Source organism: Balaenoptera borealis (assembly GCF_965194805.1).
Source record: "Balaenoptera borealis genome assembly, chromosome: 12".
In the NCBI taxonomy this organism is placed as follows: Eukaryota; Metazoa; Chordata; class Mammalia; order Artiodactyla; family Balaenopteridae; genus Balaenoptera; species Balaenoptera borealis.
Window position 1 is genome coordinate 92,860,912 of NC_138869.1, and position 16,629 is coordinate 92,877,540.

Genomic DNA, 16,629 nt, shown 5'->3' on the forward strand with positions numbered 1-16,629 from the left:
GCTTAAGTGATTCCACTATTAAATCTTATATATTAATAAGCTTGCAAAAGCTAAGAAAAAAATTTTAGTCTATCCTGATCATGAAAATACATTGCCTAAGTTATTTTCATTATCAGTTTAAGAGGGTTATACTTTTTTTTCAGCAGGCAATAAAGCACTGACAAAAAATCTGCCCCTCCCACCTATGCAAATGCAAAACTCAACTGTATGGTGCTTTTATCCATTTGATGATTTAAATGATTAAAACATACACAAAATTTAGTTCATTTATCAGAGCTCTACTATAAAGCATGAAAAGCACTGGGATTTACTTATATTAATACTAGGATTCATGTAAAAGTAGTTATGGGAAAGGGAAAAGTATACTGAAATTATTCATGTCATTTATCGGAGAAGAACATTTTGGGGGGGGGGTTGATTTTAGTGGAAATAAAATATACCTAAGAAAACAATATATTTTCACTAAGAGGCATTCTAAAGACAGAATAAAAAGTGTTGTTTGAAAGTAACTGATATTGTGGTCTTCTTCCAATAAGGGGTTAGAGCCCATCTTCATTGTTGATTTTTTAGGCAAGGAAATGGGAAACAAATTAGATAAGAAAGAATGGATATCTATTTTGTAGCAGTGTTTTATTTTAGTGACGTCCAGTTGCTAAGCAGTTTCATAAAGTACCTACCTTAGGATAGACAGTTGTTGATTTTTGATAAATTTAGGAAAACCAGGGAGATTCAATGCACATGATATAGCCTCTCTTTGATGGCAGGTCATCAAAGAGTTTCATCATTAATACTTAATTCCTTTTATTTAAGATTCTGAATTTTATAAAGATGAAACTCTTCCAGGCTAGTTTTTACCTAGAGCATAATTACAGAAATTTAGAGAAGTGTGTGGATTGAGTTGTATCTCCCCCCAAAAAAGATATGTTGAAGTCCTAACCCCCATAATCTCAAAATGCAGCCTTATTTGGAAAGAGGGTTACTGCAGATGTAATGAGTTGAGTTGAGGAATAGGGTGGGTCCCTAATCTAATACGGCTGGGGCCCTTACAAGAAATAGCCACGTGAAGACAGAGGTACACAGGGATACCATGTGACAATGAAGGCAGAAAATCAGCTACAGGCAAAAGAAAAAGATTAGCAGCAAACCACCCAAAGCTAGGAAGAGGCAAGGAAGGATTTTCCTACGTGGTCCAGAGGAAGCAGGGGCCTGCCTCTGGACTTCAGTATTCAGAACTGTCAGACAATAAATTTCTATTGTTTTAAAATGAAATGAGCTATCAAACCATAGAAAGACATAGAGAAACCTTGAATGCACACTACTAAGTGAAATAAGCCAATCTGAAAAGGATACAACACTCTAGGATTCCAACTATCTGACATTCTGGAAAAGGTAAAATTATGAATACAGTAAAAACAATCAGTGGTTCCCAGGTGTTGGGGGGTAGGGGAGGGATGAACAGGTAGAGCACAGAGAATTTTTAGAGAAGGGAAACTATTCTGTATGATACTATAATGGTAGATGCATGTTTTTACACATTTCCACAAATACAAAGAATGTAGACTGAAATGTAAACTACTGACTTTGGGTGATAATGATGTGCCACTGTAGGTTCATCGATGTAACCAACGTACCACACTCTGGTGTGCGATGTTGATATCAGGGGAAGTTGTAGTGTGTGTGTGGCAGAGTATATGGGAACTCTATGTACTTTCTACTCAATTTTGCTATGAACCTAAAACTGCTCTAAAATATAAAGTCTAAAAAAAAAAAAAAAAGGTTCTGCTATGCCAGGACTGGGTGACTGAAGTCTAAAAATGTAAGGAAGATGCTAAGGGGCTGTTTAAAAGATAAAAGAGCAAAATAAAAAGCATCTGAACGCTGATTTTATGCAATGAGTTCTGCTTCTGGCTAAGGCAAACCAGCTTGTATCAGACCAATGATCTTGCCAAGAACAATTAGAAAAGGTGAATAAAATGTATAATATGTACTGTTTGAACATCAAAAAGCTACCAAGGCAGTGAGAACCTGAGGAACTAAGATCCTAGAGAGAAGCTCAATATTTGGATCTACTTTTCCCTTCTGGGTGTTTATTAATTTGTAAGCAGTGACTGGGAGACTGAGCAGCCAAGTAAAAGCTAAGAGGCTGAGAAACTGTGCAGAGCCTTAAGCCTTCTCATGATCCTGCAGAGACAAAAATTAGAGTTGAAGACCTGCCGTAAAAAAAAGGCCCTGCTAACCACCACAGAATTTCAGCTGAGATCCTGAAGAGCTCCACTAAGGTGGTATGTTGGCTCAGGCTTTTTACCAGCTCACAAGAGTTGATTATGTGCATCTCTTCCCAATTTCATGTGCTGTTCAGTGACATCACATTGGTGATTTGAAACTGGCAAGACTGGAAGTAAATACTATGGAAATCAGCAAAAGCTATAAATCAGAACCCATCCTGCTGAATGTCAGTTGTTAAAAACCAACACACCCCTGCCTGCCTTCAAAAAGTAAGGGCAAGCCAGAAATAACCCAATCCTCAGAAAGACTGAAAAATCGTTTGAAAAATCAATCTCAGGTCAATTCAAATAATCAGTCCTTATCTTAGAGTCTAGCAGAAGCAAAATTAAATACTCCCAGAGGAAGATACATTACAGTCTAGACCCTATAGTTGTTTTTTTTTTTTTAAATAAACAATGGTAGTCATATAATAAAAATGATCAGGTATATGGAAAGAGAAGACAAATGATCAAAATCAAGAAAAAAAAGACAATACAAACAAACCAACATTAGATCCAGATATTGGAGAATTCAGTATGGGCTTTAAGGTAACTGATTAAATATGTTCAAAAAATATAGAGGAAAGTATGGGGAACTTCACTAGAACACTGGAATCTATAAAAAAAAAAAGAATCAAATTGTAGTTCTAGAAGTAAAAAACTTAAAATGAGAAATTCCATATATGGGTTTGATGGCAGATTAAAAACAGATGAATAAAGGATTAGTAAACTAGAATAGCACTTCATAAATTTTAATGTACAGACAAATCATGTGGAGATAAAGAATGACTGAGAAGGTCTGGGATGGGGTGGGGCCTGAGAGCCTGCATTTCCAGCAGCCCCAGGGGTGGGCAGTGGTGCTGCTTCTCTAGGGACCACACACGCTACTGCTGCTGTTCACCTTGCTATCCACTACTGTGAACAGCAAGAAACTAGAAAAGAGGTGAGGAGAGAACATCCAGAAACAGAAAGAGGACAAAGAAGGAAAAATATAGAAAAGGATCAATTAGACATTGGGGAACATAATGAAGATATCATAACATGTATAACTGAAATTCTAGAAGAGAAGAGAAAGAGAGAATGGAGCAGAAGAAATGCCTGAAGAGAGAATGGCTGACATTTCCCAAAGCTGACGAAAGAGGTCAGGGCAGAGTAAAGAAGCTCCAGGAATTCCAAGGAGGAAAAACACAAAGAAAAGTACTCAGCAGGGGGCTAAGGTAGAGAAGGTATCATATCATAAAGATCTGTTGATGTGATTTTTGTCTAATGGAATAAACTCCAGCGAAGTACAGGGAAGAGTCACAACGTTTTTGAGAAACTGCCTTCGTGAACAAGGAAAAATGACTCAGAGGGCAGAACCAAGAAACCAAAGGGTAGAGCAAATAGCAAATTAACAGCCCCAGGGATTACATAGAGTATGTACCCTAATGAGGGGGGAAGGGATGAGGGAGTTTCTGGGGCCATCTTACAATTCCACTTAATACATTAGGTAATTCTAGGTATATTTAAGGGAAAATAATAGAAATACTATACAAACTCTTCCAGCAAAATGTAGAGGAAGGAATACTTCCCAACTCATTTTATGAGGCCAACATTACTCTGAAACCAAAATTAAGAAGACATCACAAGAAAACTACAGATCAAAATTTTCCATGAACAAAGGTGTAAAAATTCTTCACAAAATTTGAGCAAACTAACTGAAATAACATATCAAAAATAATACATCATGACAAAGAGAAGTTTATCCCAGGAATGCAAGGTTGACTTAAATATTCAAAAGCCATTCAGTAGAATTCACAATATTAACAGACTTAACACCACAGACAAACCATATGATTATTTCAATAGATGAAAAGAAAGTGATAAAAGTTTAATTCTATTCATGATTAAAGCACGCATGCGCACACACACACAGACGTAATTTACCTAATTTACACACACACACGGTAAATTAGGACTTAGAAAGGGACTTCCCTAATCCCCAAACTACAGTTAGCTTTTATACTGAATGGTGAAATTCTGTAAACTCCACTCTTGAGTTAGGAAAGAAGAGGAAACTACCCAATTTTATTCAGTAGTGTACTGGAAGTTCCAGGCAATACAATAAGAAATAAAAGTTATGAGGATTGAAAAGGAAGAAGTAAAACTGCAACTATCCTCAGATAATACAATTGTATACACAGAAAAATTGGAAGAAAAAAAAATCCTACAGAAAAACTATTAGAATAAATAAATTCAGCAAAGTTGATGGGTGAAAGGTAAATGTGTTAAAATCAATTCTATTTCTAAATAGTAGTAACAATTAAAAATGATTAATAATATCAAGGGAATACACATGTATGGATAAAAATAATAAATGATATGCAAGGCTTGTATACAGAAAACTATAAAACATTATTGAGAGAAATTAAAGAAGATTAAAATAACTAACAGCTCTATTTTATTCAAAGATGAAAAACTTGATATTATTACAATGTCAATTTCCCCCCAAATGATCTATAGAATCAATACAATATCAGTTAAAATTCCAGCAGGATTTTTTGGTGGAAGTTGACAAATTTAGAAAGTCAAAGGATCAAGAATAGTCAGGACAATTTTCAAGGAAAAAACATTTGGAATACTTACACTGCCAATATCAAGACTTATTACAAAGCTACAGTAATTAACTTTGTGATTTTGTGTTAAAATCAACAGACCAAAGGAACAGAATAAAGTTCCAGAACAGACCCACGTGTAGAGATAGTTGATTTATGATAAAGGTGACCAGGCAGAGCAGTGGGTAAAGGATGAGATATTCCATAAGTGGTGATGACTCAAATGGATATCCTTATATTTTTAAAAAAGTCTTGACCTCCGTACCTCATAATCTAAACAAAAATAAATTCCAGTTGGATTAAAGATCTAAAAGTAAAAGGCAAAATCATAAAATTTCTAAGAGTACCTTTTGCGGGGGAGGGTATCTTCATGACAATGTGGGGAAGGGAATCTTAAACAGGACTCAAAAAACACTAAAACAAGAAGAAAAATATTGATAAATTCTACATAAAATTAAGAATGCTCTTCAAAAGGCACCATTAAAAGAGTGCAAAGACTGGTTACAGAATGGAAGGTACTTAAATTACCATGACCAACAATGGACTTCTATTCAGAAAACACAAATAATTCCTATAAATCAGAGGAAGGAACGGGGGAGGAAACAAACAAAACAGGTAAGCCAAGAGATAAAGGGGCACAGGTGTGAACAGGCACTTCATGAAAAAGTGTATCCAAATCTCCAATAAACATATAAAAGGTATTCAGTATCAATAGTTGACAGGGAGATATAAAAACCACAATTAGATTACATTACAGGACTTCCCTGGTGGCACAGTGGTTAAGAATCCGCCTGCCAACGCAGGGGACACGGGTTCAATCCCTGGTCTGGGAAGATCCCACATGCCGCGGAGCAACTAAGCCCGTGCACCACAACTACTGAGCCCTTGTGCCACAACTACTGAAGCCCACGTGCCTAGAGCCCATGCTCCGCAACAAGAGAAACCACTGCAATGAGAAGCACATGCACCACAACGAACAGTAGCTCCCGCTCGCCCCAACTAGAGAAAGCCCATGTGCGGCAACGAAGACCCAACGTCGCCAAAAAAAAAAAAGATTACATTACATTCCCATCAGAATGGTTACTAATAAAAACATAATGCCAACTGTTGGCACGGATACAGAGTCACTAGCATTTTTAGATATACTGCTGCTGGAACTCTAAATTCAACTAGTTGGGAAAACTATTGGGCAGCATCTAGTAGAGGAGAGTAATTGTATTTCCTATGATCCAGCAATTACACTCCTAGCTAAACACATAGCAGAAATGTTTATATACACGAGTCAAATAAAAGATACAAGCAGGAAAGCTGACAGCTGTATTAGTTGCAATACTAACAATGGAATGTTGAAAAGACCCAATTCTTCTTGATTCACATTAGGATGGACAAATTGTGATTTGCATAAATGGAATACTATACAGCAAAGAAAATGAACGAGATACAGCTACTAGCAAAAACAGACTACTCTCACCAACACAATGTCAAATTTAAAAACCCAACATTCAAACACTGATGAATTCTTTCATTTATATGAAGTTTAAAAACAGGTCAAACTAATATGTCAGAATGAGGGATAGTGGTTTCTGTTGGGAAATAGGAGAGGATAGTAAAGAGAAAGGCATGATGGGGACCTCTGGGGTACTGCTAATGTCCTATTTCTTGATCAGACTGAGGGTTACATGGAAGTATTCACTTTATGAAAACATACAGTTGTACACTTTTCTGCAGGTATTTTGAAGTTTAAAAACTTTTTTATTAAAGAAGTTTAAAAAAGAATGAATTAGACTATAAGGACAATAGAACAGTAGTTGTTAAGGAGCTGGGGATGGAGAGAGTAGATAACTACAAAAAAAGTAAAAGGGAGTTTGGCAGGGGGGGCCTGATGGAACCGTTCTGTATCTTGATTGTGGGACCAGTTACACTAGTGAATGCATTCATCAAAATTCAAAGAACTATATGCTGGAAAGAGGTAATTTTGCTGAATGCAAATTATATGTCAATAAAAATTGTAATTTAGATATAAAAAGTAATTAGTTCATTTGATTTCTTTTTATGTTTATGAAAAATTAATGGTAGCACACAATTTGTTTTAGTAATCAGAAACAAAGCAGAAAATTTTCAGTGAAAAAAATTCTACTTCCTCTTAAGGCTTACTAACATTTTTTCATCTTGGGCCAATGAATCTAGAAACTAAATGTTTGTTTGAGGTCATTAATTTCTGGTGCGTTCTGGGAAACAGTTTGCCTTTACTGGCTCTCAAACTTTTTCACATTTATTTTAGGTCATCTTATTCTAATATATCTATGAACATGTAAGAAGGAAATTAAATTGAGGTTCACTGTGAAAGCAACACACATCCGAAATAGACAGACAGCATCATATCTATCCCATGGAAAAGTAGGAAAACCAGGGGACCCTCAGAAAGTAACAAATTATGAAAAGCATCTCTTAAGAAGCAGGGAAGCCTCCTTTGCTCACAGATATTTAAATTTTGCCTTATTGTGAAAGATCCAAGGTTTTATCCTATAAACAGTTAGTACTAGATATTAGTTTAAAAAATGTTCCCCGTGTCATCTGAACCTCACTCTTCAAGAGAAAAAAAAAAAGGTAATATTATAGTTACCTAAGGTCATTTAATGTACCAAGGTCTCCCTGCCCCTGACCCCAACTGGGAACAAACATTCCGTATTTTGTAACTTAAGGGTTGGTTATACCATGAGCTAGTTGTGTTAAGGCAGGCAACACAGCTGCATTTTTATAGCTGTTGGCTAAATATAATACCTTACAAGAAAAGTATCTTACCACTTGAGCTGGAACTTGTTCCATTTTTGCAGCGGGAGTTCCTGGTCTTGGGTAAAATTGGTTAATAAAGAGACTTGGAAATTTGTACTCTTCAACAAGTTTCACTGTTTCTTGAAAATCTTGGTCTGTTTCTCCAGGAAAACCACAGATAATGTCTGTAGCAATAGTTATTCCAGGAACTCTAGAAAATAATAAAACAAAAATGTACAAAGTTGACTACAGTCCATAATTATTCTATTTCCTTGACATTTTAAATACCACTATTCCTTTAAAATTAAATTTTATTTTTAGGAAAGGGACATTTGCAAACAGTTTTAAAATGCCCTAAATACTAAAAGTTTATGGAAAACACGGCCCCCTATAATCCTCAGGAAATACCCATTTTAAAAAATTTCAGATGTTTCTTCATCCTTCTATATTTTAATATTGATGCTTATTCTATTTCTAGACTTACTGACTATTAGGCAATATTTGCAGACTTCAATGAGGATTCAGCTCTTTAAACTACTCTATCCCTCCCCTCCCAACATAATCACTGCTCAATTTTTAGTTAAATTAATAGTGTTAATAGTATTTCCATTGGTATAAATGCTGAGATATTGTTCACTTTCACAGCCAACTGGTATACTATCAGTAAGTTTTCTTTTGCCATATTTAATTTTTCCTAGAGTTAATAATTGCCTCCTTTTTAAAAAAAAATTGCTTAATATTCTATGTACCTATGTAAATGTTTTCCAGAAGATCCATCAGTTCTATCAAAAACCAATACTACTTTCTAAACTCTCAATGTACTATATAATTTACCAGTTCCATTTTTCTCTCTGGAAATGCCACTCCTAACTTTCTTCAAGTATGTGTTGCTTTCATAATGAACCAGCTGTCATCCTTGAATGTGGTTCCTTGGTTTTCTTTTCAATCCCCCCCCTTTTTTTTCTGGATGCTATGTCTTCCTAATTCTTGACTATTCTATTCTCCTTAATTCTGCTGGAGCATTCTTTCAGAAGCTTCATCAAAAAGAGTGGCAGGGAAATTTTGTTATTGTTTTAGCATCTCTGAACATGTCTTAATCCACACACAACTGACTGATAGTGTGGGGTGCATAGCCCTTCAAAATGAAAAGTATTACCCATCAGAATTTTGTATTGTTCCCTTTTTTTTTTTTAAGTTGGCAAGGTTGAGATGAGATGTCCAGATTCACTCTGATGCAAACTTCTTTACATGTGCCCCACTATCTTTTTTTTTTTTTTTCACACACACACACTGTATTTTATTTTTACAAGAGATAAATAGACTGACACTAAGCATTGTACATGGATGACCACAACAAAAGCAACAATGATTGCAATTACCAAACATGAAACACACTCATACTATGTCATAATATTGACATTCAGTCCAGTAATCCTCCACTGTAACAGCTCCTTTACTTTGCAGTGAAAATTGATTTGTATATTCTTTGCCTCTGAGTCCTTGTGGGATTTTTTTTTTTTTTAATTCAGACAGAAAGTCACAAAAATTATACTCATCCTCATCAGTTCACTCAGTCCCATGTAATTAATTTTTTTTTTCATCTTGATATTTTGTTAGCACTTTTATGAGTTCATCAGTTTTTCATTAGAGTTCTGAAAATGCTTATTCATTCAGTTCAGCAGTACAGTCAGTTACCAGAAACCTGTACTTGTCAGAGTCTTTTCCATGAATTTCTTGAAGATGAAACCCTTTTATAGGAACATATTTGCAAAAGCATCAGAGTACACCCAGAACTGTCTGTAAATGACAAAAGACTTAAAAATGACCACAGTTAAAGATGTGATGAAAGTTCATAATAATGCAGTTGACAAGAAAATTAGTTATTTCTGAGATATACATTTTAAAGTAATAACTAGGATTATTACTTATAACATTATACCAGAACATATAAGATTTTTAGAAATTTCATGTAATGTCTGAAACATTTATATTAACATATTTCCATACAAATACAAATATAAGATTTTTAGAAATTTCATGTAATGTCTGAAACATTTATATTAACATATTTCCATACATATTTCCATACAAATACAAACATAAGATTTTTAGAAATTTCATGTAATGTCTGAAACATTTATATTAACATATTTCCATACAAATAACCCAATGAAAGTTTAGTATTAGTTGTTTTGTTTGTTTGTTTTTTTATACTGCAGGTTCTTATTAGGCATCAATTTTATACACATCAGTGTATACATGTCAATCCCAATCGCCCAATTCAGCACACCACCATCCCCACCCCACTGCAGTTTTCCCCCCTTGGTGTCCATATGTCCATTCTCTACATCTGTGTCTCAACTTCTGCCCTGCAAACCGGCTCATCTGTACCATTTTTCTAGGTTCCACATACATGCATTAATATACGATATTTGTTTTTCTCTTTCTGACTTACTTCACTCTGTATGACAGTCTCTAGATCCATCCACTTCTCAACAAATGACTCAATTTCGTTCCTTTTTATGGCTGAGTAATATTCCATTGTATATATGTACCACAACTTCTTTATCCATTCGTCTGTTGATGGGCATTTAGGTTGCTTCCATGACCTGGCTATTGTAAATAGTGCTGCAATGAACATTCGGGTGCATGTGTCTTTTTGAATTACGGTTTTCTCTGGGTATATGCCCAGTAGTGGGATTGCTGGGTCATATGGTAATTCTATTTTTAGTTTTTTAAGGAACCTCCATATTGTTCTCCATAGTGGCTGTATCAATTTACATTCCCACCAACAGTGCAAGAGGGTTCCCTTTTCTCCACACCCTCTCCAGCATTTGTTGTTTGTAGATTTTCTGATGATGCCCATTCTAACAGGAGTGAGGTGATACCTCATTGTAGTTTTGATTTGCATTTCTCTAATAATTAGTGATGTTGAGCATCTTTTCATGTGCTTCGTGGCCGTCTGTATGTCTTCTTTGGAGAAATGTCTATTTAGGTCTTCTGCCCATTTTTGGATTGGGGTGTTTGTTTCTTTAATATTGAGCTGAATGAGCTGTTTATATATTTTGGAGATTAATCCTTTGTCCGTTGATTCGTTTGCAAATATTTTCTCCCATTCTGAGGGTTGTCTTTTCGTCTTGTTTATGGTTTCCTTTGCTGTGCAAAAGCTTTGAAGTTTCATTAGGTCCCATTTGTTTATTTTTGTTTTTATTTCCATTACTCTAGGAGGTGGATCAAAAAAGATCTTGCTGTGATTTATATCAAAGAGTGTTCTTCCTATGTTTTCCTCTAAGAGTTTTATAGTGTCCAGTCTTATATTTAGGTCTCTAATCCATGCTGAGTTTATTTTTGTGTATGGTGTTAGGGAGATGTCCAGATTCACTCTGATGCAAACTTCTTTACATGTGCCCCACTATCTTTTTGAAAGCTTTTAGGCTACTAATTTTTTTCAATGTTTTTAAATTTCATGATAATAGGTCTTGGATTAAGTATTTAAATATTTGTACAGGGTACAATCTGGAGACTCATGGTCTATAGGTCTAAGTTTATGCTATTTTTAAAATCATTTTTCTCTCTCTGCAGCTCCTCTCCTTGGAATGTTGAAACTACAGGATTGACCCTCTAAGCTGCTCCACTATTATTTTCCATCTTGTGCTTTTGTTAAGTTTTCTGAAAGATTTACTTGAGTCTATCTTCCAATGCTTCAATTGAAAAAATTGTTTATCATATTTTAAATTTCTAAGAGCTCTTTCTCATTTTCCAGTTTTCCTTTTCACAGTTTACTGTTTTTTAGAGATGCAACATGTTTTCTTAACTCTTTGAGGATACCAATTACAGTTTATCCACAATCTTTCCTTTGCTCACTATAACTGTATCTATTTCCTCTGGGTTCTTGGATTTTGGTCCCTTTCATTCATGACTGAGACCTGCCGTAATAAATAGTGACTCTTGCTGCCCTTTAATACTTAAGAATAAAGCACTAAAAGCTTTTCATCACAGTGACTGGGTAACAAGCTCCATTTGTTTTTCAATAGGTCCATATGTTAGCATCTTGGAAGTCATTTCTCTTTGGCCATTGAGTTTCTCCATAAGTATGCTACAATATTCCGTGTGAAAGAATGACCAATTTATTTTTAAAAATATTTCTTTCTTGATTTCTGCTTAGTCTCACCCAGCTATTAACTTGGCTGAACTTTAATTAGTAAGGGAAGTTCCAAGGTCTGGAACTTTTCTATCTGATGCTAAATAGAAAATGAGACAATATACATACAGAAAAATCTAACAGTATATTTGGAAAAAAATTATTTAAAAAAATTTTATCGTGTTATAAAATTTTTTTTTCTCTTTTAAGGATAATTATCAAAATTACTGCTGAAAACCATAAAAAATATACTTTACAGTAAATTGTAAATAAAAAGACTATTTTCTAGACTAAAGCATGTGAAATAGAATTATGTTAATATCTTCAATTAGCAATTTTTTACAGCTGACTTACAACTATTTCTGAACAAAAGAAATCCACACCTAAAAATAAAAGTAATGGATCACAGCAGAAGTGACAGAGAAGAGTCCATCTCCCCTAAGAAATCAGGAAAAAAAAAAAATCTGAGAAATTGCCTGTGAAACACTGCAGCGACAAAGACAATTAGTTATTGTTCCAGGCTATGAATTGGAATGAACTTGGCACTAGATTATGGGGTATTCCCAAAGGAAAGTACCTTACTGATCCTTCCCCCCCCCTCACCCCACATCCTTCTTGATCCAATGTAGTTGAGTTCAATATTATGTAACACCTGCTTACTTTGGCCTTAAAGTCCATAGTGAAAAAGAAAAGACAAACCTTTACAGTAGTCATCATAAATGTTAAGGAAGGGGATGTTCAATGTATAAATATATTTGATAATCTACACAAAAAGGTGACCAATAACAGAGGTGGGGATAGGACACCATGAATTCGTGAAAGACCTAAGTTAGTATTTAAAAGTAAAAGCAGTTTAAGTTTCAAATTATATAAGAATATAAACTGATTACCCAAAAAATGTTTTCAAAGTAGAGACTACACTTTAATATTGAAGCTCATCTATACATTGATTTTGTATATGCAAATCATGCTACTTAGGTTCTTCAAAATAATTGGGCTCCTTAGGTGAACCAAATAAAATATCTCATATTGACACTGCTAATTTGCTTATTAGTAAATATTCTCTTCAGTTCATAAGAAAAATCAAAAATGTTTGAGGTGGACCAAATTCTAAACTAATTGTATGCATATGATTTAAGTGGCTATAAGGAAATTTTAAGAGGCATAAAATAGAATATTAATCCAAATATTTAATATGCTAATTGTGAGTAAATGCTGTTTTTTGCGACGGTATGAATTTTCAAATTACTAAAATTTTTAAAAATGATCATTTCCACAAATTTATTGAAGCTGTGAGTCTAATAAATATAATTACTAGGTATTATGCCTTTTTAAAATTTAAAAGACCTTCTATATTTACATTTTCATAGTAGTATTAATTCTGAAGGAATGATGAAAATGAAAATGTCCAATTAGCTTAAATAAGAGAAGTTTTGACCCATTATTTTCTGACTTATACTTGCTATTTACTTGCAAAAAGAGTTCATTAAATAACTTGGGAATGGAATTAATGAGAAAGTTTCCAATTATGCATCTGCATTGAGCTGTATGATTAGTTATGAAAATCGATCAGGGACATGTAAGTAGAGTACTACCTATTTGCTGGCACTAGGCCAGCATTTAAGAAAGCCCCAAATATTTTAAAATACTTAATTATTCACCTTGACTAAAAATACATACATATATACACGCCATACTGTATTTGAAATACTACAAAAAATGTTGTACTTTAATACACCTCAAGACTTTCACTTGAAATTTGGTGTTTCACTGGCAAAAATATAAAAAGGATGATTCTTTCATTCTTTAGATCAATAAATTATGAGCTTCAAATTCCACATGTGAAAAAAGTGAGACTAACACACACACTATCTACCTCAAAAGAAAGCGGTAAAAATGATCAGTAAAAGAATCAAACCTATTAAAATTATTAGGCATAAACAAAACACATGATTAAAAGAAACATTTTTTAGTCCTATAGAGATTAATTCCAGGACAATTACTCCATAATTTCAGGGAAGCTAAATTGGAAGTAGAAAGGGAATAAAAAGTATCTTGAATGGAATGAAAATAAAAATATACGATATCTAAATATATGGGATACAGCTAAAGCAGTGCTTATAAAGAAATTTATAGATTTAAATGTCTGTGTTAGAAAGAGGTAAACAACAATCTAAGCTTCCACCTTAAGAAGTTTTAAAACAGGAGCAAATCAAACCCAAAGTAAAATAAAGGAAATAATAAAGTAAAAGAAGAAGTCAATAAAATAGAAAATAGAGAAAAAACAATAAAAGTAAGGTGCACCTTTAAAAATAATTAATAAAGTTACTAAACTACTAGTAGACTGAGAAGAAAAGAGAAGACACAAATGACCGACTTCAGGCATGAAGGAGGGGACAGCACTACAGTTGTTATCAACATTAAAAGGATACTAAGGGTATATTGTAAGCAATTTTAAGCCAGTAAATTAAAAACTTAGATGAAACAGGAGAATTCTTTGAAAGACATAAATTATAAAAACTGAAGAAGCAGAAAATCTGCAGAGCCTTTTATCTATTACAAAAATTGAATTTGTAATTTAAAATACTGTCACCAAAGAAAACAACACAAAACAATGGAGGCATGCAGGCCCAGATGACTTCACATTTAAGAGAGAATAAAACTAATTCTACAAAGACTGTTTCTTTCCTTTTTTTTTTTTTTGGCCATGCAGCTTGCTTCGGGATCTTAGTTCCCCAACCATGGATCGAACCTGGGGCCCTGGCAGTGACAGACCTGAGTCCTAACCACTGGACTGCCAGGGAAATCCCAGAGACTGTTTCAAAAATAGATGAGAAACTCATTTTACAAGTCCAGCAATAGTAGCCTGTATGAAAACCAGAGAAAGAGATGGAAATAATTCCAGACCAATAACTCTCATGAACTCAGAGACAAAAATTCTTAACAGAAGATAAGCAAAGTGAGCCTCAAAACACATAAAAAGTATTGTATATCATGACCATGTTTTTAATCTCAGAAATGCAAGGGTTGGTATGACGTGCAAATATCAATTAATGCAATAAGCCATATGAAAAGAATAAAGGATAAAAACTCCATGGTGCTATTAGTACATGCAGAAAACTCAGTTTACAAGTCCAGCACCCATTCATGATAAAAACTCTCAGCAAAGAAAAAACAAAAGGAAACTATTGCAATCTGATAAGGGATCTACAGCTACTATCATATTTATTGGTGAAAGACTAAATGCTTTTCCATTAAGAATAGTAACAAGGCAGAGAATTCTGTTCTCACTTCTTCAAAATATTAGTGGAGTAGAACATTATAATCAGTGCAGAAAAGCAAGAGAAAGAAATGAAAAGCATATAGACTGAAAAGGAAAAAGTCTTTTTTTTTTGCAAGTGACATAATCTCATACATAGAAAATCTAAGGAATCTAATGAATCTACTAGAATAAATGAGTTCACTAAAGCTAAGGATCAACATATAAAAATCAACTATATTTTCTGCTGTACAGCACAGGGAACTATGCTCAATATTATGTAACAACCTAAATGGGAAAAGAATTTGAAGAAGAATAGATACAGGTATATGTATAACTGAATCACTTTGCTGTACACCTGAAACTATCAAAACACTGTTAATCAACTATACTCCAATATAAAGTAAAAAGTTAAAAAAATCAATTGTATTTTAATATATTAGTGATGAATAATGAGAAAATGAAATCAAGAAAGCAGTTCCATTCACAATAGCATAAAAATACTTAAGAATAAATTTGAGCATAGAAACAGATAATTTAAAGTTTCTTAAAATTTGCTGAGAGAAATAAAAGAACAGCTAAATAAATTGAAAAATATATCATTTTCATGGATTGGAAGATTACACTGTTGTTAAGATGGTTAGTCTCTTCAAATCGATACTAAGATTCAGGGCAAAAAAAGAACTACCATATGACCCAGCAATCCCACTACTGGGCATATACCCGGAGAAAACCATAATTCAAAAAGAGTTATGTACCACAATGTTCATTGCAGAACTATTTACAATAGCCTGGACATGGAAGCAGCCTGGGTGTCCACTGACAGATGAATGGATAAAGAAGATGTGGCACATATATGCAATGGAATATTACTCAGCCATAAAAAGAAACGAAATTGAGTTATTTGTAGTGAGGTGGATGGACCTAGAGTCGGTCATACAGAGTGAAGTAAGTCAGAAAGAGAAAAACAAATACCGCATGCTAACACATATATATGGAATCTAAAAAAAAAAAAAAGGTTCTGAAGAACGTGGAGGCAGGACAGGAATAAAGATGCAGACGTAGCGAATGGACTTGAGGACACGGGGAGGGGGAAGGGGAAGCTGGGACGAAGTGAGAGAGCGGCATGGACATATATACACTACCAAATGTAAAATATTTAGCTAGTGGGAAGCAGCCACATAGCACAGGGAGATCAACTCTGTGCTCTGTGAGTGCCTAGGGGGTGGGACAGGGAGGGTGGGAGGGAGACGCAAGAGTGAGGGGATATGGGGATATATGTACATGTATAGCTGATTCACTTTGTTATATAGCCGAAACTAACACAACATTGTAAAGCAATTATACTCCAATAAAGATGTTAAAATAAATAAATAAATAAGTAAGAAAAAAAGATTCAATGCAACTACTATCAAAATATTTCAGGATGTTTTTCTGTAGAAAACATCGACAAGCTGATTCTAAATTTATATGGAAATGCAAAGGACCTAAAATAGCCAAAACAATTTTGAAAAAGAACAAACTTAGTGGAATGGATGAACCTGACTTAAAAGACTTACTACAAAGCTACACTATCAAGACAGTGTGGTAGCAGTATAA

The 16,629-nt window shown here is 34.2% G+C and overlaps 1 protein-coding gene across 4 annotated transcripts in view; it reads right to left on the reverse strand.

Moving 5' to 3' along the window:
• Nucleotides 1-16,629, reverse strand: part of CDKAL1 (CDKAL1 threonylcarbamoyladenosine tRNA methylthiotransferase) — a 654,356-nt gene that overhangs the window by 165,010 nt on the left and 472,717 nt on the right. For all 4 annotated transcript variants that reach the window (XM_082346348.1, XM_082346350.1, XM_082346349.1 and 1 more), the window contains one exon: nucleotides 7,661-7,841. In XM_082346348.1, coding sequence (XP_082202474.1) covers nucleotides 7,661-7,841 — 181 coding nt within the window. The remainder of the gene's footprint in view (nucleotides 1-7,660; nucleotides 7,842-16,629) is intronic.